Raw genomic sequence first — 24,657 nt, forward strand, 5'->3', positions numbered from 1 at the left:
GAGAGTCATCGATCAGCTGCCTCTTGCACATCCCCTACTGGGGATGTGCCCGCAACCAAGGTACATGCCCTTGCCCGGAATCGAACCCGGGACCCTTCAGTCCCCAAGCCGATGCTCTATCCATTGAACCAAACCGGTTTCGGCAAATTGTATTAATTGATTCTTGATAGTGAGAGGAAAGGTGGAGGGAAAAAGAAACATCAATTTGTTCCACTTATTTATGCATTCATTAGTTGATTTTTTTCTTTCTTTCTTTTATTTTATTTTGTTGTTAATCCTCACCTGAGGATATTTTTCCATTGATTTTTAGAGAGAGTGGAAGGAAGGGGGAGAGACAGAAAGAGAAACATCAACGTGAGAGAGACACATCCATTGGTTGCTCCCCACATGCACCCTGACCAGGGCTGGGGATGGAGCCATGCGCCCTTGACAGGAACATTGCTTACTTGATTCTTATATGTGCCCTGACGAGGAATTGAACCCATAATCTTGGTGTATCAGGATGACACTAACCAATTGAGCTACCCAGTGAGGGGCAGTTTTTCTTTGAATGTTTGGTAGAATTCAAATTCATGTGTAAAACCATCCAGTGAAGACTTAAAAAAAAAAAAAATATATATATATATATATATATATATATATATATATATATATATATATATATATAATTTATTTTATTTTTTTACAGAGAGGAAGGGAGAGGGATAGAGAGTTAGAAACATCAATGAGAGAGAAACATCGATCAGCTGCCTCCTGCACACCTCCTACTGGGTATTATGTCTGCAACCAAAGTACTTGCCCTTGACTGGAATCAAACCTGGGACCTTTCAGCACACAGGCTGATGCTCTACCCACAGAGCCAAACTGGGTAAGGCGGACTTTTTGTTGGGAGCTTTTTTATTACTACTTCGATTTCATTAGTTGTAATCAGATTCTCTGATTCTTCCTGATTCAGTTTTGGAAGATTGTATGTTCCTAAGAATTTGTCCATTTCTTCCAGATTGTCCAATTTGTTGGCATATAGTTGTTTATAATATTTTCTTACAATCCTCTGTATTTCTTTATGTTTATTGTTATTTCTCTTTCATGTCTGATTTTATTTGGGTCCCCTTTTTTTCTTGGCGAGTCTGTTTAAAGATTTGTCAATCCTGTTTACCTTTTCAAAGAACCAGCTCTTGATTTCATTGAATTTTAGACTATGTTTGTTTATGTGTGTGTGTGTGTGTGTTTTAATTTCCTTCCTTCTGCTCACTTTGTTGTTCTTTTTCAAGTTCCTTTAGTGTAAAGTTAGACTGTTGTTATTGTTTTAATATATTTTTATTGATTTCAAAGAGGAGGGGAGGAGAGAGAGAGAGAAATATCAATGATGAGAGAAGATTATTTATTGGCTGCCTCCTGCACACCCCCGCACTGGGGATTGAGCCTGCAGCCGGGCATATGCCCTGACTGGGAATTGAATCCTGATCTCCTGGTTCATAGGTCGACGTTCAACCACTAAACCACACCGGCCAGGCTAAAGTTAGATTGTTTATCCGAGGATTTCTTGTTTCTTGAGATAAGCCTATAATACTAACTGGAACAGCAAGCCGAGGTTTTGTTCCTGTGGTCATGTCTCGTGACTCCAAAGAATGATCTCCACAGACCAGAAGATTTAAGTAAAAGCATGGAAATTTTATTATAAGCAGATTCAGACTCCCAACCCAAATAATGGGTTGCCAGTGAAGCCTTGTGGTCTAGTGCCATATATTTACTACAAGCCTGCTCAATATCTGTCTGTGTCACCACCTGCTTGATTCCCTCGGTAGTTCTTGCCCAGCAATGGACCTGAACTTTTCCTGTGAGTCAGTTCATCTTGTTGCTGCAAACTCTCCCTAGTTTCACATGCCTCCTGCTCTGAGTCCAAAAACATTCCATTGCTTCTACATCGTTGGTTCCTGTGATTAGGCTTTCTCAAACTGCCATGTCTGCTCTATCTATGTTCCACATGCCTATGTTTGTGTCAAGCTAACTCCTCTCACTATGACTTTCCCTCTTTTTTAAAAAACACATATATTTTTATTGATTTCAGAGAGGAAGGAAGAGCAAGAGAGAGAGAGAAACATCAGTGATGAGAGAGAATCATTGATCGACTGCCTCCTACACACCTACTAATGGAGATGAAGCCTGCAACTCACGCATGTGCCCTGACTGGGAATGGAACCATGACCTGTTGGTTCATAGGTCGATGCTCAACCATTGAGCCACATGGGCCAGACATGACTTTCCCTCTTAAAACTGCTTTCCTAGTCCCCCATAAATTTTGAGTGGTTGTGTTCTCATTATCATTTGTTTTCTTTCAAGGTATCTTTTGATTTTTTCCTTTATCTTGCCATTAACACATTATTTATTTAATAACATGTTATTTGCTTTTCAGTTTTATGATTGATTTCTACTTTCATACTATTATGGGCAGAAAAGATGCTTGATACGATTTCAATCCTTTTAAATTTATTGAGACTTGTTTTGTGTCCTAACATGTCCATCCTAGAAAATGTTTCATGTGCACTTGAAAAGAATGTATATCCTGCTGCTTTGGGATGAAATGCTCTGAAGATAGCAATTAAATTCATTTGATCTAATGTGTCATGTAAAGCCCCTATTTTCCTTACTGATTTTCTGTCCAGTAAGATACATTCATTGATGTCAATGGTGTATTAAAATCCTCTACTATGATTGTAACTAGCGGCCCGTTGCACAATATTCATGCAAGAATAGGCCTTCCTATCCCTGGCAGCCCGGGAGCCAGCAAGTCCCCACTCTCTGGCTGCCCGGAGCCAGCACGCCCCTGTTCCCTGGCACCTTTTCTCCTGGGGCGCCCAGGGGCTGGCAGGTCTCACTCCCAGGCTGCCTGGGAGCTGGCAAGTCCTCGCTTCTGTGTGGAGCACCACTCCCGCAGTTCCCTCTGCAGTCCCCCTTCTCATAGCAGGCTTCACTCCACTCTGGAGCCTGTATATGCAAATTAACCTCCATCTTTGGTGGATTAATTTGTATACTCCGATTGGCTGTGGGTGTAGCAGAGTGATGGTTAATTTGCATGTTTCTCTTTTGTTAGGTAAGATACTATCACTCTATCATTTTATTTTTTTTAAATATATTTTATTGGGGTTTTTTTACAGAGAGGAAGGGAGGGATAGAGAGCTAGAAACACCGATGAGAGAGGAACATTAATCAGCTGCCTCCTGCACACCCCCTACTGGGGATGTGCCCGCAACCAAGGTACATGACCTTGACCGGAATCGAACCTGGGACCTTTCAGTCCACAGGCCGACGCTCTATCTACTGAGTCAAACCAGTTTCAGCTCACTCTATCATTTTATGTCCATCAAGATTTGATTTATACATTTAAGGGCCATTCTGTTGGGTGCATAAATGTTTACAAGGGTTAGATTACTGCCTTTATTTTTATTTTTTATTTTTATTTTTTAATATATATATTTTATTGATTTTTTTTTACAGAGAGGAAGAGGGAAGGATAGAGAGTTAGAAACATCGATGAGAGAAAATCATCGATCAGCTGCCTCTTGCACATCCCCTACTGGGGATGTTTCCGCAACCAAGGTACATGCCCTTGATCAGAATCGAACCTGGGACCTTTCAGTCCACAGGCTGACGCTCTATCCACTGAGCCAAACCGGTTTCAGCACTGCCTTTATTATTACTAGTGTCCTTCTTTGTCTCATTATAGCCTCTGTTTTAAAGTCTATTTTGTCAGAAATAAATATTGCTACCCCAGCTTTTTTTCCCTTTCCATTTGCATGAAATATCTTTTTACATCCCTGTGTATTTTTTGTTCTGAGGTAGTTTCTTGTAGACAGCATATGTATGGGTCTTATTTTCTTATCCATTCAGCTACACTTTAAATATTTCATGCTAATCCCTTCTGGCATGAAATGTTTTGAGGAATCAGCTGACAGTTTTATGGGAGCTCCCTTGTAGTTAACTAACTGCTGCTTTTAAGATTCTCTCTTTGGCCAAAACCGGTTTGGCTCAGTGGATAGAGCGTTGGCCTGCGGACTGAAAGGTCCCGGGTTCGATTCTGGTCAAGGGCATGTACCTTGGTTGCGGGCACATCCCCAGTAGGGGGTGTGCAGGAGGGAGCTGGTCGATGATTCTCTCTCATCGATGTTTCTAACTATCTCTCTCTCTCTTCCTCTCTGTAAAATATCAATAAAATATATATTTTTTTAAAAAAAGATTCTCTCTTTGTCTTTATCCTTTTGCATTTTATGTGTGTCTTGGTGTGGGCCTCTTTGGATTCATTTGTTTGGAACTTTTGTGCTTGCGGGATTTGTGTGACTTTTTCCTTCATCAGATCAGGAAAGTTTTTAGTCACCATTTCTTCAAATATTGGGTCGGCAGCTAAGTAATTGCGGATTTTTTAAAGAAAATCAAAGACAATTTTTTCATGGAACTAAATAACTTTATTATTTAATGTATTGCCCATTTTGATCAATGACCTTTTGCCATCTTTCAGGCAGCATCATAATCCCACGTTCAAAAAACTTCTGTTTTTTATTAGCAAAAAACTGAATCAGGTACGATTTGACATCATCATCATTATTGAAATTTTTACCATTCAAGGAGTTTTGTAAAGATCGAAACAAAAAGTAATCAGATGGTGCAAGGTCAGGACTATATGGTGGATGTGGCAAAACATCCCAACCAAGCTCCATTAATTTTTGCCGAGTGACCAAAGATGTGTGTGGCCTTGCATTGTCATGATGGAATACAACACCTTTTCGATTTGTCAATTCGGGCCACTTTTCTTCAACTGCATTGTTTAATTTCGTTAGTTGTTCAATGTAGACATCAGAATTGATCGTTCGGTTGGGTGGTAAGAGTTCAAAGTAGACAATTCCTTTGTAATCCCACCAAACTGATAACAAAACCTTCTTTTGATGAATATCAGCTTTTGATGTTGTTTGAGTTGGTTCACCTGGCCTGCTCCACGATCTTTTCCGCTTGATATTGTTGTAAACAACCCATTTTTCATCGCCAGTTATCAGTCGTTTTAAAAATGGATCATTTTCATTACTTTTCTTTAGCAAATCGCAGCTGCTAATGCGTTGCGTTAACTGTGATTCTTTCAGTTCGTGAGGAACCCATGTATCGAGTTTTTGAACATAGCCAAGTTGTTTTAAGTGATTTTCAATGCATGTATGTGATACATGAAACTTCTCTGCAATCTCACGTGTTGTACTGTGACAGTCCGAATTGATTATTGCTTTGATTAGGGCGTCATCAACTTCAACTGGACGACCAGAGCGTCTTTCATCTTTGAGTGAAAAATCACCAGAACGAAATTTGGCAAACCAATTTTGACACTGCCATTCTTTTAAGGCTTCGTCACCATAAACAGCACATAACTTTTTATGAGCTTGTGATGCATTTTTCCCTTGCGGAAATAAAAAAGCAAAATATGACGAAAATGTTCCTTTTGATTTTCCATTTTTCAACGAACGCCAAACAAAAACTATAAAACAGATCAAAAAACTTTTTTTACTGATTAACAGCTGAATAGCCAACTATCAAATACAAAATGTGTTTTACATTTGTACTACGTCTGCAAACCTAAAAATTCAACTGAAGCCATATATGTGTGAAACCCGCAATTACTTAGTTGCCGACCCAATAGTTTCTCATTTCCTTGCTGTCTCTCTTCTCCTTCTGGTACCCCTATGATGTGAATGTTATGCAATATGTTGTTACAAAGGTCCCTTAAATGATTTTATACCTTGTTTTCCCAAGTGCTGATTCGATCCTCTGCTTTATCCAACCTACTATTTATTTCTTCCAGTGGATTCTTCACTTTTGACTGGTCCTTTTTTATGGTTTCTGTGTCCTTTTTCATGCTGTTGCACATCCTCATAACCCTTACTTTGAACTCTGTATCTGATAAATTGCTTGTTTCTGTTTTATTTAGCTCTCTTTCTGGAAATTACTTTTGTTCTTTCATTTGGGGCCTGTTTCTTTGTCTCCCTGTTTTAGCTATCTCTTTGTGTTTGTTTCTATGAGAGAGATGCTATGACTCTCAGTCTTGCTGGGTGGCCTCATGTGCCCTGTGGGGTTCAGAGGTGCAGTCTTCCTTGATTACCTGAGCTGGCTGCTCCAGGAATGTCCCTTGTGTGAGTTATATGGGCCCTCCTTTTATAATTGAGTCTTGATTGCTATTGGCCCATTTATGCATGAGATCAGCCATCAGGCTGGCTGACGGTAAGGCTCAAAGCCAACCACAGCACGCGAGCTGCTGTGCAGTGGCTGCCCACATGCAGCAGGAGGGTCTGGTGCCTGCTGAGGTCTCCCTTTGTGTATACTGCTTGTGAAGCTAATTGTATCCTGCTCTGATGTTATCTGAGGTTGGCCACTGAATGTATTGGTTCTAGGCCTTTTGGGAGGGACTCTAGTGCAGGCCCATGTCAGATGTTGCCTGTGCCTGGCTCTGGGCAACCTATTAGAGCTGCCAGCGATTCATAGTTAGTGGCTGCCTCTACTGGGCCAGGGTGTGCACAGGAAGGCCAAACTGCACACAAGGCTGGCACTGGACCTAGGGGCAGATCTGCAAGTGTCCCAAGGCACCCCAAAATTTTCCTGCCAGTGCAGAGCCCAAGGCCACTCAGCAAATTTTCCCAGGTTTACCAAGTCTAGCTTCCACCCACTGGGTGCTCACACACCTTTGTGTTCAGGTGGGTCACATGGAGTCGTCAGGGTGAGGCCAACAGCGTTGATCAGGCCCAAACAGACCACGGTTTGGCCCTGTAAGGAGGCTCTGCACTGATCGGGAATGTGAGGGGGAAATGGCCCTGTTCTAGTCACAGAATCTGTCCCAGATTCTGCCGGGAGAGGGAGCTCAGCAAGATGGGGCTGCCAGGAGTCAGAAGGACGGGGCTGGTGATCTCCTGTGAGGGGAGGTGTGGCCCTCACCCCAGACACAGCTCCGTTTGTCCTGGATTTTGCCCTGACCTTGGCAGAATGGAGCCACTAGGAATCAGGCCCCTGGTACCTCCAGAGCCCAGCCCAAAGGGTGGTTCTGCCTGGAGCCCAGAGCGTGGTTCCAGCAGATCTCCTGGGAGAGGAAGGCACCGGTTTCATGGGAAAATGGGGGCAGTGTCCCCCACCCTGAAGCCACAAAGCTCAGCCACTGACACAACCTGGGTCTGCCCAGACCTCTATACTCTGACCAAGGCAACTGACCCCTCAGCAGGGCCTACGCTCCACAGGGTGGGTACGAGGGAGTCCAGAGAGTGAGGCTGTTACATTCCCCAGGCTATTGCCACAGGGAGGGGAGTAGATGGCATCTGCCCTATTGGAGAATGACTCAGCACGGGGATCCTGGAGTCCCTTCAGCTTTCTCTCCAGAGCCACAAACATGTCCCGCAATCTCCTCGAGACTCTCGTCTGCTCTGCCAGAGCCCACGGTGACCGTCTGCAAATGGAATTTTTGCATTGGCTCTTAAGAAGGTCCTGTGTCTCTGGCCGACTCCCATCTCCGCCTCGTGGACAGAAACCCTGCCGCTTTCCACAGCCCTGTGTTATGTGGGCGTCTTTCCCGGTCTGCTGCTCTAGCCTGGGGAGCGTGGCTTGGAGTTTTACCTCATGCTTCTCAGAGGGCACCTCTGCATCCGAGACATTCCCCCGGAACCGCAGCCACCTTGGGAGCGGGCCAGCCCTTTTCGTGTGTCTGCCCTTCTTACTAGTCTCAGTGCAGCTTCTTTTATAATCCTTGGTTTAAAGACTTCTCTTCAGCTAGTGTTCATTTGGTTATTCAGGATGATTGTTCTGTAATTTAGTTGTAATTCCAGTTTGGTCTTGGGAGTAGGCAAATGTAATCTCCCCCTACTCCACTGCCATCTTGGATCTCCTACTCCAACTTCTACTTACATACCAGTTCATAAGCTGCCTTTAAAGTTATCACACACTGCATACCTTAAAGGTTCTCCTTGATATTACTCTTTTATGAAAACTAAGCATCTCTGAATTAGATGCTTAACTAGTATATCAGGTACTGAAGACTTCCTTAAGTCCATCACTAGGGTTATATAGTGTTTGTGGGAATGATGGGTAAATATAAAGCCTAATTAGCAAACTAAGAAGAATTGTATGTTCATAGTAAAAATTACAAAGGTGCCCTTGCCGGTTTAGCTCAGTGGGTAGAGCATCAGCCTGCAGATTAATGGGTCCCCATTTTGATTCCCATCAAGGGCATATGCCCCGGTTGTAGGCTCGACCCTCAGAAGGGGACATGCAGGAGGCAGCCGATCAATGAATCTCATCATTGATGTCTCTATCTCTCCCTCTCCCTCTCTGAAATCAATAAATTTATTTTTAAAAAATTAAAAAGGAGAAAGTAAGAGAAAGGAATGGAACTCCAAAAACTGATATACACGAAGAATGGTAGATTACAGTAAACCTCAATTTTGGGAATCTTGATTTAACAGACTGAGTTTAATGGACAAAATTTCTGATCTGCATGACATACTAGTATATGAAAATTAACTCCATGTTAATTTTAAAATACTTGTAACCTAGATTTGCTTAGCGTTAATAGGTTATTTTTTATATTAAATCACTGTTATTTTTTTTTTTTAACAAATTCTAGCAAATAGCCATACGTTGGATAAAACACTAGTAATTTTGCTGACATAAATAAATATTACATGTCTACAACTATAGTCTACATATTTAAATCCAAGAGTCACTGCTCATAAGTGATGCTCATGGAATGAATAGCATGTGCTCACACCGCATCTCTCACGGTAATTGATTCTGTTGTCCTGTGGCATGACCTTCTCAGCAGTTTGAATGTGTGCCAGCCAAGTTCCCACATACACTAAGCCACGCCCCAGCCTTGTGCATTTGCTCACTCGTGGTGACTGCTGAATGTGCACATTTACTAGACTTATTCAGGATAAATTTTAAGTTACAGCAATACATATAGACAGCTTTTCTGTGAAATTAAACTTTTCATGCATACTTAGTTACACAAACATGTTTACATAAGTTAAAAGAGATAAACTAACCAATTTGTCAATTTTTTAACATAGGCATCGGAAAACCTACTTTATTATACAGTGGACTTTTGGCTTTAATGGACACCCCCTCACTCGGATTAGTCTATTTTGTCAAGGTTTTACTGTATCACCCTGTGCCCCACAGACCACTTCCTACCTCTTTCTAGTCTTTCTTCAAAATTGTTTTACAACAAACCATAGAAGTATTTTTAAGTTTAAAAATATATATATCCCACTATATATTAATTATATTAATATATGGATAATGTATTAATCCCCAATAAATTCAATATAAAGGATGTTATATGTATTATAATATCTGTAATGATTTACAATAGCTAAGATTGGAAACAGCCCAAGTGCCCATCAGTAGATGAAAGGATAAAAAAAATTGTGGTTCATTTATACCATGGAATACTATGCAACAGTGTGTCTGTGTGTCTGTGTGTGTGGGTGTGGGTGTGGGTGTGTATCCCATGATGAATGCAAATTGTATCTATCAGAGCGAGTAGTAATGATGGTAAAATGTAAACTACTTTTTAATATCAAAATTTTTCTATATATAATCTCCCTTTACATACAAAGATGATTCTTCTGAGTTAAAAAAGATAATCTCTTGACTTCTTGGACCTTCTTCAGCTCAGGCATTATTAAATTGGCCTCAAACCTTTGCTTAAAATTAATCACCCCTCTTTTTTTCAGGATTTTTGTCCATTGCAACTGGTGTTCCTTTGTCCACACCTGTTCTACATGATGTTATGTAATATTTTATAGCATCCTTAACTCTTCCACCTTCCCTGCTTTACTTTGTGCTTGCTACCATTTGGGTTTTTTGCTTTGTTTCTTTGCTTGTTTTTTAAATCCATTCTCAGCATCTGTTCATATGTAGATTCCATATTCCAGGTCCTCATTGTGAGTGGTCTGTTCCCCAGTTATGTTCACAGTGACAGGTAAGTGACATAGCTGGGGTCAAGTATAGCAGAATGATCTTACAGCCATATAGGTCCACTGCTCACAAGGTTCTAGAGTTCTGTAGCTCCAAGTGAAAAGGAGCTAGGAATGTGGAAATAAATTCCCTGAATCAGCATCCATTAAAGGAAGGAATAAGATGTTTGAGTTGATTCTTATTTTATGTTCATTGAAATAGTACGCATTTTTAACAATTTACATTAGCTAAGATCTGGAAACAGCCCAAGTGTCCATCAGTAGATGAAAAAATAAAAAAGCTGTGGTACATTCATACCATGGAATACTATGCAGCAGTAAAGAAGAATCTCTTATCCTTTGACACAGCATGTAGGGACCTGGAGCGTATCATGCTAAGTGAAATAAGTCAGTCAGAGAAAGACAAGTGTCACAGGATCTCACTCATATGTGGAATCTAATTAACAAAATAAACTGATGAACAGTGGATCCAGAAACATGGAAGCATGGAATAGACTGGAATCTCGGAGGAAAGGCCGGGAGGTTGGATGGGTGGGAAGTAATCCACCAAAGACCTTGTATACATATATGCACGACCCATGAACACAGACAATAGGGTGGTGCAAGGCCTGGGGTGTGGGGGGGCAGGTGCTGGCTGGAGTGTGTCAATGGGGTGGAGGGGGACCTATACAAATTTTCAACAATTAAGATTTATTTTTTTAAATAGTATGCATTTTTAGTCATTAATATTTTGGTCTTCCTTTAATATTTACAGTAGTCCCGCTCCCACCATTATCCATGATTTCACTTTCCATGGTTTCAGTGAACTGTGATCCAAAATATTCATGGAAAAATCCAGAAATAAACAATCTATAAGTTTTAGGTTGCTCACAATTCTGAAAACTCATGCTCCATCCTGCCCAGGACACGAATCATCCCTTTGTCCAGCATATCCACACTGTATACACTCCCATGAGTCACTTAATAGCCTTCTCTTCTTGGTTATCAGATGGACTATCAAGATATTGCAGTACTGTCCTAGCCGGTTTGGCTCAGTGGATAGAGCATCAGTCATTGCTGGGTTGTGTTTGAGCAGTGTTATGCTGAAATGGACTTTGGCCTGGGGGAACTCCTCCTGGGTCTATATGGACATCCAGAAACCAAAGGGTTCCTTTTGCCCTGGGCTAGCGCTTAGCCTTTCCAACCAAATATTGATGTCTGAGCTAATCCCAAGGATTTTTTTTTTTTTTCTTTCTGATGTTGTGTTCTAAGAACAGAATGCTGCCTTCGTGAGAGAGATCCAGGAAATAGTAGGCTTCATCTTTCTTCAACCTGCTGGCCCTTGGCACGTATGGGAGTGTTGACAGCGTTCTGAGCCTTCTTGGCAGGAAAGGAAGGTCAGAAAGAGAGAGGTCGATAGGCAGAGAGCCAGGTCCCTACCTTCTTCCTTAGGGAGAACTAAGCCAGTCTGGCTGGCAGGGCACACATAATTACAGAGACACAGCATTTCAGCAGTTTGCAAGGAAAGTGACAGGAAGGTACAACTTCGAGTCAACCACAACCTAGATCTGAGGAGGTCAAGTTCACTTCACTTGGAAGAAACAGAGAAGGAAGAAAGCTGAGGGCTTAGCAAGGTAAGTAACTTTTTCATCAACCAATTTGCTGGCTTAGTTTATAGTTGACTAAAGCATTAGCACCTCAGGGAGTGTTAATCACTGCTCAAGCAGCTGAATGTGGTCCTAACAGCAATGCTCCCAATGCATTTCTCCTTTTCTCTTTCTTTTTCTCAGCCCCCTCTGAGGCTCCCCATGACTAACTTCACTCCCCTCCTCTTCCCTCCCTCTTCAAGGGCATTTTTTACTTGCTGGTGAATTAGAGAAAATTAAATGGGCCTTCCTGGTCTGCAGGTGAGATGTGAGGCTTTTTGTGGTAAAGAGAGGAAAAGATGGGAGAACTAGGTCTGGGAATAAACTAATAATTGAGGACGGTTGGTGCTGAAGGACGGAAGTTTTTCTGGGCCATCCAGTTTGTCTTCTCTCCAATCCTTGGTGTTTTCTCTCGTAAATTAGAGTCCAAGTCACTGGAGACGGTTAGAAAAAAAGTTTAAATGATTCCCTTTCTCAGTGAAGTAGACTCTGAACTCTGAAAAATTCTGAAAGCTTGCTCTAATCCTTTCCAACGTCTCCCTGGCCCCCTCTGTGTTTTGTCTTCCAGTAACTGTCCCCACCCCAACAACTTGAACTGGGGTTGGGGTACACCAACTCACACATGAGTTCGAGTGAGTTTGTGGGTGCAAGTGCAGAGACCAGGCTCCTTATTTAATCCATCTGTGTCATGAATCTGCTGTAAAAGCAGGAAACTGTGACAGCAGGGGTTTCACCAGCACCACTCCTCCCCACGCTGTGCGATTCCCTGACTTCCAGCCAGTCCCACCAACCCCCGAGAGCCGAGAGGTAACTTCCTACTGGAGGGAGACCTCTCTTTGCAAAGGCAGACAAGTAACTCTCTGGTCTTATTTGGCTTTTATTGTAGCATAAAGGTTCTTTATTGAACGTGAGGAAGGTATTTATTATTATAGCTTCGATTTTAAAAGCCTTGAGTTGTCTCAAAGATACTTTCCCTCCCTACCTACAAACAAAAGATGAGCTCATTCTCTCAAGGCTTATCTTGCCTGAGGGGGCTGGGTGCTTCTTCTAGAAGTGCAATGGTTATATAGAAATGTGATGGAAATGTGTAGTCTTTAAAAGTGGAGGGGCCACCAAGACCGGTTTGGCTCAGTGGATAGAGCGTCAGCCTGCTGACTGAAAGGTCCCAGGTTCGATTCCGGTCAAGGGCATGTACCTTGGATTCAGGCACATCCCCAGTAGGGGTGTGCAAGAGGCAGCTGATCAATGTTTCTAACTTTCTATCTCCCTTCCTCTCTGTAAAAAATCTGTAAAAAATATATATTTTTTAAATTAAAAAAAAATAAAAGTGGAGGGGCCCTGGCTGGTGTGGCTCAGTTGGGTGCAGTGTTGTCCTCTATACCAAAAGGTTGCAGGTTGGATTCCTGGTGCCAATTGATGTGCCATATCTTGGTTTTGGGTTTTATTCCTGGTGCCAATTGATGTTTCTCCTCCAGATCAATGTCTGCCTATCTATCTATCTATCATCTATTTCTTCCTATCTCTCTCTTAAAAATCAATAAACATATTCTAGGGTGAGGATAAAAAAGTGCAGGAAAGAGTTAAGTCAGTTATGGTTCAAAGATGTGAAGGCATGAAGGTAATTCCATCTGCCTTTAGTAAAGGAATATGACTCTTAAGTCCTAAAATAATCTATCATTAGGTCTAATTTATTTTTTTATTTTTCTCCATTTTTTATTAAGGTATTATATGTGTACATATCTTTCCATTGCCCCCCCCACTCCCATACCTGTCCTTACCCCCTCATGTTTTGCGTCCATTGGTTATGCTTATATGCATGCATACAAGCCCTTCAGTTGATCTCTTATCTCTCCCACCTCTCCCTAACCTTCTAGGTATAATTTGACAGTCCGTTTGATGTTTTACTGCCTCTGTATCTATCTTTTTGTTCATCAGTTTATAATAATTTCTTCTTTATTGGTAGGATTTTAGAAGAGAGGTTATACAGATCAGATTAGCTATCTCTGTTTTGTAGACTCTGAAATCATCCATTCATCTCTGGGTCAAAGGGAGAGATTAAAAGAGTGGGATGAAAGGATGAGGAGGAAAAAAAATACAAAGGAAAATATAAATTAGTTCCTCCATTAACCTGTGGGAGGGTTCCCAAGAGAATGGATATTAGATGATTCTGGGAAGGTTTTTGTTTGTTCTGCCACCTACATCGCAGCTGAATGATGACCTAGAGACTTTTTCCTAACAAATTTGGTCTGGAAGGATTAAATGTCAGACCATTTTTGTAACAAAACATGATCCCTGGTGTGAACTTTAATAGTTAGTTACCTCATTCAAACCAACCACTGTCAGTATTTTTATCCTCTCATATTTCCATGTGCCTGGAGACAATCTGGGGGTTAATGATGTTTTCGCTTCTTGATCTCTACGTATACCTTTTTTAAAAATTGAGGTGAAATTCACAAAATTAATTTTTTTAAACTGAGCAATTAAATGGCATTTAGTGCATTCATACTGTTGTGTAACCACAACCTCTGTTTAGTTCTGAAACAGTTCCATCAATCCCAAAGGAAAACCCAATACCCATTTAAGCAGTTACCCCCCACGCCCCCTTCCACTCTGCCACTGCAATTCTGCTTTCTTTATCTGTATTTATCTATTCTTACTATTTTGTTATTGTTAATCCTCACCTGAGAGTATTTTTTCCTATTGATTTTTAGAAAGAGTGGAAGGAAGGGAGAGGGGAGAGAGAGAGAAACATTGATGTGAGAGAGACACTGGTTGGTTGCCTCTCACAGGCGTCCCAAGTGGGGCTGGGGATTGAACCTGCAACCCAGGTATGTGCCCTTGGCTGGGAGTCAAACCCAGACCCTTCGGTGCACAGGAGCCGGCAATTTAGCCACTGAGCCACACTGGCCAGGGCTGAATTTACCTATTATTAACATTTCATATAAATATAATCGTATAATGTGACCTTTTATGTCTGGCTTCTTTCACTAGCATAATCTTTTTGAGGTTCATCCATGTTGTAGCCATACATCAACACTTCATTTCTTTTTATGTCTGGATAATATTCCATTACATACATAACCCAATTTATTGTCAAAGTAAGAAACATCCAAACCTGTCACAGTTCTTAATGAGTTTGTTTGAGCCGAACTGAGGAACCAGATCTCAAAAGCTCTGGAGAATAAGTTTTTCAACTGAAATTAAGGAGGCAATTAAGGAAGATTACATGGAGATGGGGAAAAATCAAGATGGGGATTGGATTGCAGGATAGTTAAGATTATGTGCTCTCATGAAGTGGTAAGGCTTATTTCATAGGTGTGCTCACCTAGATGCATAGAAACAATGGACAGCCCTGACTGGTTTGGCTCAGTGGATAGAGTGTTGGCCTATGGACTGAAGGGTCCCAGGTTCTATTCCAGTCAAGGGCATGTACCTTAGTTGCAGGCACATCCCCAGTAGGGGGTGTGCAGGAGGCAGCTGATCCATGTTTCTAACTCTCTATCCCTCTTCCTTCCTCTCTGTAAAAAATCAATAAAATATATATATAGTTTTTAAAAAGAAACAATGGACAGAGCTTCCTTAAGACAAAGATAAATTTTTTAATCTTTTTATTTAGTTATCTTTTTATCTATATATATTTTATTGATTTAAAAATAGGTTTTTTTAAAATTGATTTCTGAGAGGAAGGGAGAAGGAGAGATATAAGCATTAATGAGAAGAGAGAATCACTGATCAGCATGCCCCCACGATCGCTCTCCCCCTCCCCCGCCCCCCACCCCGGGGACTGAGCTTGCAACCCAGGCGTATGCCCTGACTGGAATTGAACAGTGACCTCCTGGTTCATAGGTTGGCACTTAACCACTGAGCCACACCAACTGGCTAAGGCAAAGATAACTCTTTTGCTAAAAAGTTATATATCTGGGGAGTAACCTACCCAGTTAGGAATTTATGACCAGATCACCCTGTGAGGTTACTTTCCATAGAACCCTCTCCCCCTTTTTATCCCCACATGATTCATTCATCTGTTGGTGGACTTTTGGGGTTTTATACTTTTGGGATATTGTGAATACTGGTCCTGTGAGCATTTGTGTATAAGCATTATTAAACTACCTGTTTCCAGTTACTTGGGGTATATACACTAAGAGTGATATTGCTGGGTCATATAGTAATTACGTGTGTAACTTTTTCCATAGTGGCTGCACTATTTTGCATTCAGTGCACTGATGTTCCAATTTTTCCACACCTCACCAGCACTCGCTATTTCCTGTGGTTTTCTTTCTAATAGTCATCCTAAAGGGTGTGAAGTGGTATCTCGTGGTTTTGATTTGCATTTTCCTAATTAGTGTGGGTGGAAAAGGTGCCACGTATCAAACGTGACAAACTTAGGAGAGAACAGTACGGTGGGCTTTACAAGCTCAGACCAAAAGTAACCACATAGGATGGTCTGGACATAAAAACTTGTAACAGTGGGTTATGCTGGTAGGTGTGTCCTAGACCTATAGCTTCCTTGACAAAGGTCAGTCTTCCTTAACAAAGTGAGCCTGTCTGTTGTCTTTTGCATCTAAACTAACACCCCTCTGAAATGTCAGAGTCATGGTCTTTTCCAGACGCCCGAGGGCACCCCCACCTCACCAGAGCAGGCGACCAGAGAACCCATCATTTCCTCACTTTCCTGAATGCCATCTCTACGTACTGTAAATATTAATTATTAATGGTCCTGTACCCACCTACGTAAAAGAAACTTGTCTCGCCCGGCTAGTGCGGCCAGGAGGGTAAGCATTGACATATGAACCTGGAGTTCAGTTTGATTCCTAGTAAGGGCACATGCCCTGGTTGCAAACTCAATCCCCAGTAGGGGGCGTGCAGGAAGCAGCTGATCAATGGTTTTCTCTCATCATTGATGTTTTTCTCTCTCTCCGTATCCATTTCTCTCTGAAATCAATAAAAATATATTATAAAAAAATACAAACTCACCTCTTTAAGAAAATTTTCTCATAATTTGCATTACTTGCGTTGACTATGCAACTCTTAGCATTCTGGTGCTCACTTAATTTTTACATCTTGATTTATTGCCTATAAATGTGATGATAGGCCTTTTAAAATGAATGTTTTACTTTTCCAACTAAATTAGATTGAGTTATTCAATTAGATGGTAGTTTGAGACAGCCCAAACTTATGTTGCTTTTTTTCCTCTTTTTAGTTGATTTTTTAAAAATATACTAATATATGAATACCAGAGGCCCTATGCAAGGGTAGGCCTTCCTTCCCTCTGGCACCGGGACCCGGGCTTCCCTCTGGCCCTCAGCAGGCACCCAGGACTCAGGCTTCCCGTGCAGCCCCGGCTTTGTCTGGAACGTGGTCTGGAAGGATGTCCAATCTAATTAGCATATTATACTTTTATTATTATAGTGGGGGTTTTTTGTATAAAAATTCAAAAGTTGCCTTTAAGTATAAAGTTGCCTATCCTAGTGCCTCTTCCCCAGTTAATTAGTTACTGGTTTTAGAGGAGCCCTGCCAGACCTTTTTCTATGCATTACTTATAGACATATTTATATTTTACTAGAGGCCTGGTGCTCCCTCTCCCAATCCGGGACCCCTCGGGGGATGTTGGACTGCCAGATCCAGTTTTGGCCAGATTCATCAGTCTGTTCCATGTTTCCAAGTTGGTAATTAGTGAGACATCTGAGAGGGAAGGCGTGTCAGTGCGCATCATAGCTGCCAGTCGAATGGTCGAATGGATGTACAGTTACTTAGGCTTTTATATATAGATTAGAGGCCCTGTGTCCTCTGGCAAGCCAGAACCCCTCGGGGGATGTTGGATAGCCGGTTCCAGCCCTCTCCCCACTGCCCCGATTCAGATAGGAGGGAGCCAAATTCCAGCAGGCCTGATTCAGACAGCATCTGTCCCCTGGTGGTCAGTGCACGTCATAGCGACCAGTTGACCAGTTGTTCAGTTGTTAGGCTTTTATATATATAGATATAGAACCTCATAGGTAATATTTCCCCCCTTTGTATTTCTTTGTAGTGATCAATAATCAGTAGGTCAGAAATAAAACCTAGGTCTGAAAGACTACAATGAGAAGTGAAAGGTCAAACATATGAAAACACATCATATGCCAAAACCGGTTTGGCTCAGTGGTAGAGCATCGGTCTGCGGACTGAAAGGTCCCAGGTTCGATTCTGGTTAGGGGCATGTACGTTGGTTGCGGGCACATCCCCGGTGGGAGGTGTGCAAGAGGCAGCTGGTCGATGTTTCTCTGTCATCGACGTTTCTAGCTCTCTATCTCTCTCCCTTCCTCTCTGTAAAAAATCAATAAAAATATATTTAAAAAAAAAAAAAAAAAAGAAAACACATCATACGTATCCAGCTTGCAAAATTCCACTCTATATCTTGTCTACATATAGTCCCCCAGGTATCAGTGGACAGGCCATGGCTCCACGGCCCCGGCGACGAAGGCACAAGAAATCTTCCTCATCAGTGGCTCCCGCAGCTGTGACCCCTCCCACAGCTGTGACCCCTCCCACAGCTGTGACGTCTCCCACAGCTGTGACCCCTCCCACAGCTGTGACCCAGCCTACAACTGGGACCCCTGTGCCTCTGACCCGCTCAAAACCTGGCCCCAGCATCGATGCACTTGGCTTCTACTACTTGAACAATAATGTTCCTGGCCTATCCCAGCTGATTCTGCAGAAGCTGAACATGAAAAGCTATGAAGAGTACAAGTGAGTAACTAGCTCTGTGGAAGAGTGATACGGAGTCTCTCTTAGAAACGATTTTAGGAGGTGGAGAGGGAGTATAACTTGGGAATAATGAAGCATTTGCAAAAAGGGATTTTTCTCATCCTGACTTTTGCCAGTTCATTACTATAGAAATTAAAAATATATAATTTACACGATGGCTGGTGTGGCTCATTTCATTGGAGCATTGTCCCATACACCAAAAAGTGACAGGTTCGATTCCCAGTCATGGAACATACCCAGATTTCAATCCCTGCTCAGGGCATGTGCAGGAGGCAGACAATTGATGTTTCTCTCACATCGATGTTTCTTTCTCTGTCTCACTTTCCCTTCCTCTCTCAATAAAAAACAATAAAAAAGAAAATAAAAATAAAAGTGCATATTAAAATATATATATATTATATAATTAAGTCAAAAGCTGGAAGTAGGTAGAAATACAGTATATATCTTCTGTATACAGGAGGCAAGGGAGCAGTCAGGAGAGACTTCGGAAATACCCTTTTTCCTATTGCTGCACCTTTTCATGCTGTCTCTGCAGGTTGGTGATCGATGGGGATAAGCCTGTATCAGGCTTTGGATTTCGATGCCTTCGAGAAATGTTCCAGAAGATGGAGGACACATTCCGATTCTGTGCTCACTGCAGAGCACTCCCCAGTGGCCTTTCAGACTCCAAGGTCCTCCGGCACTGCAAGAGGTGACTGGTCAGGGCTAATAGGAGAGAGACCCAGAAATGACCCTGTTCTAAGACCTCACTGTAGGAGGAAAGGTCAGCGTTTTCACAAAAACTTAAGGCCTGCTCCTCATTTTACGTGATCCAGGCCACAGGCAGATTAGAGAAGGGCTGGGCTCCGCTTCTCCCCGGCTATGGGGAAGTCAGACGGAGGCCACAGTACTGTTCTACTTCCTCCTCTGAGTACTCACGGGTAAGACCGTAATCTGTTCTGGGGAGGTGAGGGCTGAGACATACACATGGTAAGAGGGCAGCCACAAACTCCTGGAGTTACTTTTTCTTTAAGGGATGTAAGAAGGGAGTTGTTGCAGATAGAGACTGAGGTGTTACTCTGACCCAAGAGAAAAACTACATTCCCAGTCTCTCCTGCCTCCCCTTCTAACTTAGTCCCCAAATTTGGTTGCAAATAGCTGTCATTCCTCTCCCTGCCTTCCTCACCAAGTAATCTTTCTTCCTAAGAACAGGAATATCACTGAAACCGGTTTGGCTCCGTGGATAGAGCATCGGCCTGTGGACTGAAGGGTCCCAGGTTCGATTCTGGTCAAGGGCATGTACCTTGGTGGCAGGTACATCCCCAGTGGGGGTGTGCAAGAGGCAGCTGATCGATGATTCTCTCTCATCGTTGTTTCTAACTCTCTATCCCTCTCCCTTCCTCTCTGTACAAAATAAATAAATAAAATATATATTTTTTTAAAAAGAAGAGGAATACCAGTTCTCTTCCCCAGACAGTCTCCCAATCACCTTTGAAATACAGGAACAGATATTCCTGGGGCTTCTTCCCTCAGGTGCAGAAATGTCTATTACTGCGGTCCGGAGTGCCAGAGGTCAGACTGGCCAGCGCACAGGAGGGTTTGCCAAGAGCTGCGTCTCGTGGCCGTGGACCGTCTCATGGAGTGGCTTCTGGTCACAGGTGGAGTGATGGTGTTGGGGAACTCTGCCATCATGGTCAGCGATTGTTGTTCTTAGAGAAAGAGATGAGAGCGTGCTGTTGTGAGGGGGAAATGAAGAGTGGAGAGTGGCAGGGCAGGGAGGCCTTCCTAGTCACAGAATGGGAGAATGAACCTTAGAAGGAACATCGAAGCCGGAGAAGAATTAGGTCCCTTCAGTGTTGCTCCTTGTTCCCTGCAGGAGATTTTGTCCCACCCTCGGGACCCTGGCCGTGGCTGGCTGAAGCGGTCCAGGGCTGGGACACCTGGTTTTCTATGCGACGCCCGCAGCTAGATGCTACGCTGGAGGCTGTGCTGGGTAGCCACGCCATGACCTCGCTGTGGGCCAGCGCAGGAAGGCCCAGGCCGGACCCCGATGTCCTGCAGGGCTCTCTGAAGCGACTCCTGACAGATGTCCTGTCGCGGCCTTTGACCCTGGGCTTCGGGCTCCGGGCCTTGGGGGTGAGCGTGAGGAAGGCCGGAGGGAGCACGGTGCACATCGTCGGTGCTTCCCACGTGGAGACCTTCCTCGCTCGCCCCGGGGACTACGATGAGCTTGGCCACATGTTTCCTGGACACCGTGGCCTCCGTGTAATCATGGTGGGTGTCGACGTCGCCACCGGCTTTTCACAGAGCACCCCAGCGTCGCCTGTGAAAGCTGGCAGGGTTCAGCTGAGTGGCCACAGGGGCCTCTACCATCACTTCTGGGAGGAGCAGGTGGAGACTGGGCGGACGGCCCGTCCGGACTTGGTGGTGGCGTTCCATCCAGGTAAGACGGATTCCGGGGCATCCCGGGTGGGTTCTCTGGGAACTGAATCTTCTGACCTTTGTATTTTCTAACTTTGGAGCCACGTTCACTAGGTCAGGCTAAACACAATAGGATGATGACGTTGGTCATTAGCCTTACGTGCTGCACCTGGGTTCAGAATTTCCCACCCAAGAACCCGGGCCGGGTGGTAGTGGTAAAGGAGCCTTAGCCGTGAGAATGTGAAGGTTGGGATGGACACAGTCAGAGAAGTATCTGGCTTAGGGTCTACCTCAGCTGTTCCGCTCTCTGTTCCCTAGGTTTCCACGCTTCCCCGGACTTGATGGAGGCTTGGCTGCCCACCCTTCTGCTGCTTCGCGACTATGAAATCCCCGCATTGATCACTGTTTACAGGTTTGGACCTCTTCCTATCTGTGACACCGCCCTGCCTCCCTCAGGCCTCTATTCATACAGATGAGCTCATCTCTCTCTCCCTTGCTCACCTTCTGCCTTCTGGTGAGGATTTCCTTTCTTCTCACACTTGGCTTTCTCGTCCCCTTGGAACAGTGTTTCCCAAACTTCTCTCACGATGAGAATCACCTGGTGGAGTTGTTAAAACACAGATTCCTGAATCCCAACTAAGAAGTGCTAAACTAGAATTTTTGGGAACATATAGGTAAAATTGTATACCTAACTAGTGCTCTAAGACAGATTTTATATACAGAGCACTAAGTTAGGTATGCAGTTTTACCTATATGTTCTCAAAAATTCTAGTTTAGCACTTCTTAGTTGGGATTCAGGAATCTGTGCTTTAACAACTCCACCAGGTGATTCTCATCGTGAAAGAAGTTTGGGAAACACTGCTTGGAACCAAGGCCTATGGTAGCAAGTTGGTAATTAGCGAGACATCTGGGAGGGAAGGCTAGCCTTTGCTTGGTCCAGCCTCGGGGAATTTGGGGGCTTGATGTGTCCAGAAATGTCACGTTATGAGCACTTTCTCTCCTATCTCTCTTATCAGCAGAGCAATCTTTCTTTTGTCTCCCTCAGCCACCAGGAGTTGGCAGCCTCTCTGCAGATTCTGGTGGAGCTGGATGCGCACATCATCGCCTATGGAGCCAACCCCTTCACGTCCCTCAAACCCGAGCAGGTCTATTCCAACCCCAACAAGCAGCCAGTGTACTGCAGCGCCTACTATATCACGTTTCTCGGAAGCTCCTGCCAGCTGGATAAGAGGCGGTTGGAAGAGAAACTAGATGGTGAGGATTAGATAGCAGAGCCAGATTCTCACCGGACACCTAGAAAAGGGGGAGGTTGGTAAAATTACCCTGCTGATGGAAACCAGTTTATTGGCAACTTCGAAACCCCACTGTCCGGGTAAAGCGTCTAAGCAGCATGGGAACTCCTGTAGGATGTGACTCATTTCTGAGAGGTTAGCCACAAGTAGCTTCTAGAGTCAGGATTCTAGATTTGGTGAGTGGCAAGGGGCCTTGGTGTCAGTCTTTCCAGAGCCGAGAGGCCTAACAGTTTCCTTTGTGCAAAAGTTACCCCGTTTGACTTGAACCAGATGGCACCTTCTTTTGAAAGACTTCTTATCCAGTAATTTGGTCTAAAAAATGGAGAGGTGTTAATGACTTGAGGTGGTGCAAGAATGGGCAAGTCAGAGAAGTGGTTGGGAGGTTGTAAGGATTGGCATAGTGTCCTATTTCTTGGCATTTTCAAGATAAGTATCTCATGTTTGTATTTTCTGTTGGGGATTTTTAAGCCTAGAGCAAGCAGTTTTTTGCCCTGGCATTATATTTTAGATATTCCAGTTATATTAGACTTTACTTAAATATACTTCACTTATTTGTTCTCACCTGGCCTATACCACAATAAACTCAGTTTGGGGCTTCTCAAGTCACTTGTTTTTATCTTATTTCATAGTCACTGGCAAGTATTACTTGTCTACACACACTCGCCAGCTCACAATTGGAGAGTTCTCTCTTATCAAAAGAGTAATTAACATCAACTCCCTGTTCAGGCCTGCCCGTCTACCACACCCAGTTTCATGTCTTCCTTCTTCTTTTTTTTTTTTTAATACATTTTTATTTATTTCAGAGAGGAAGGGAGAGGGAGAGGGAGATAGAAACATCAGTGATGAGAATCATTGATAGGCTGCCTCCTGCATGCCCCACACTGGAGACTGAGCCTGTAACCAGGGAATGTGCCCTGAGCAGGCATCAAACCATGGACTCCTGGTTCATAGGTTGACGCTCAACCACTGAGCCATACCAGCTAGGCATGTCTTCCTTCTTTCATCACATTCCCAGGATTCGGATATTCCCCAGATATTCATTCCTACAACCTTGCCAGGACCTCAACACCCCACCCCCAGCCCTAACACACACCTATGCATTCTTATTGCCTGCTTTTATAGGGTAATGTCAGAATTCATTTATTCATTCAAAGTATTTCGTTAGTGCCTATCATGTAAAAGGTGGTGTTGATGGCAATAGTGGCTACTAATGTTAGAATGCTTAGGGAATGTCTACCTCTGTGAAGAGATGGATAACGTCTGAGATGATATATACACTGAAGAACATTCCCAGTAGTAGCAATAGCAAGGGCGGAGATCCAGAGACTCTCTGTTTTGTTTGGAAGACCGGTTTGACCAGACTTAGTGACTGAGAGGGAAGCTGAAGAGGGAGGAGGCCAGAGAAGTGGGCAGGGGCCAGAGGACAGAGGACCTCCTAGTCCATGGCCAGGAAAGTGGGTTTTATGCCAGTTCCAGTGGCAAGCTATGGAGGAGTTTAATCAAGGGGGTAATCTGACCCAATTTACCTTTTAGAAAGAGTATGCAGGGTTATTAACCTCAGCATTATTCAGAGTTTGGGTTGAAAAATTATTTGTTGTAGGGGGCTGTCCAGGGTACTGTAGAATACTTGGTAACATCCCTGGCGCATTTGATATCAGTAATACCTCCCCACTCCAGTTGTGACAATCAAAAGTATCTTCAGGCTCTGTGACACGCACCCTGGGGGACACAGTCACCGCTCTCACCGGACAGGAGTAGACTCTGATCCGATGGAATGCTCCATTGTGAGGAGCATAATGGCTCCTCTTTCACGTGAACTCTGGACGGATGGCCATCTTCAGAGCTGTTGTGTTTTGTTTCTGCGAAGTTTATGTGGTTGAGTACAGCAGGTAAGTGGTGTCACAGTAGACACCCCTAAAGGTCTAGTAGTTGGTGCAAAAGGGGAGGAGCCACGCCTCCCCAGGGGAAGGGAAGGGACGGCAGGAGGAGGCCCGGAAACGGTCTTTGAGGCCGGAAGGAGGTGGACAGTCTTTGAATTGTCTTAGTAGATGAATAGTTGTTCAAAGGCAGGCCATGCTTTCTAGGCAGAGAAAGCAGGAGGAAAGGAAGAAGGGTGAATTAAAAGGTGGAGTGGGAAACTAGAGGGCGTATCTGAGCAGGCTGTTGGATATTTGGGCCTATAGCTCAGGAGAGTGGGCTGGAAAGAAGACGTTTGGGAAATGTTCTCTCTTTTTAAATTTCTTTATTGATTATGGTATCACATAATTGGCCTCATCCCCCCATTCCCATCCCAAACCCCTCCCCACGTATTCCCCCAATCCCCGCCCCCCTCCGTCTGTGACCACTGGTTAGGCTTATATGCATGCACACAAGTCCTTTGGTCGATCTCTCCCCGTTTCCCCTCACTCCCCTACCTTCCCTCTGAGGCCCGACGGTCTGATCGATGCTTCCCTGCCTCCAGGTCTGTTTCTGTTCATCAGTTTATGTTGTTCATTATGGGAAATATTCTCTGACAGTGACAGTTAAGGCAGAGGGAGGAGTGGGGATGAGATCACCGGGGGAATAGTGCCGATGGAAGGTGGGTAAAGACAGGCTTCGTAGGGAGTG

The 24,657-nt window shown here is 43.6% G+C and overlaps 2 protein-coding genes across 6 annotated transcripts in view; one reads left to right on the top strand and one right to left on the bottom strand.

Annotated features, from left to right (window-relative positions):
- The window catches only part of NUDT13 (nudix hydrolase 13), a 438,779-nt gene that overhangs the window by 214,314 nt on the left and 199,808 nt on the right, over positions 1-24,657 (bottom strand). The gene's annotated exons all lie outside the window — the stretch shown is intronic.
- MSS51 (MSS51 mitochondrial translational activator) lies at positions 10,746-22,646 on the top strand. Of its 5 annotated transcripts, XM_084904966.1 has the most exons (8): positions 10,746-11,605; positions 16,225-16,389; positions 18,023-18,340; positions 18,894-19,049; positions 19,871-19,995; positions 20,214-20,780; positions 21,077-21,170; positions 21,804-22,646. In XM_084904966.1, exons 3-8 carry the CDS (start codon positions 18,048-18,050, stop codon positions 22,021-22,023), a joined length of 1,455 nt encoding a protein of 484 aa, XP_084761092.1. In that variant the 5' UTR covers positions 10,746-11,605; positions 16,225-16,389; positions 18,023-18,047; the 3' UTR covers positions 22,024-22,646. The 5 variants fall into 5 exon arrangements, with proteins under 5 accessions (XP_084761092.1, XP_084761090.1, XP_084761093.1 ...); XM_084904964.1 differs by lacking the exon at positions 16,225-16,389; XM_084904967.1 differs by lacking the exon at positions 16,225-16,389 and having other exon boundaries at positions 18,181-18,340.

Source organism: Pipistrellus hanaki (assembly GCF_964339955.1).
Source record: "Pipistrellus hanaki genome assembly, chromosome: 14".
Classification (NCBI taxonomy): domain Eukaryota; kingdom Metazoa; phylum Chordata; class Mammalia; order Chiroptera; family Vespertilionidae; genus Pipistrellus; species Pipistrellus hanaki.

What these genes read in the sequence shown, in the direction of transcription:
- MSS51 (XM_084904966.1), top strand. Translation starts at nt 18,048, where the DNA reads ATGGCTCCACGGCCCCGGCGACGAAGGCACAAGAAATCTTCCTCATCA. An exon ending in AAAAGCTATGAAGAGTACAA is followed by an intron (nt 18,341 to 18,893) that starts GTGAGTAACTAG and finishes CTGTCTCTGCAG; the next exon opens with GTTGGTGATCGATGGGGATA. An exon ending in GGTGGTGGCGTTCCATCCAG is followed by an intron (nt 20,781 to 21,076) that starts GTAAGACGGATT and finishes TCTGTTCCCTAG; the next exon opens with GTTTCCACGCTTCCCCGGAC.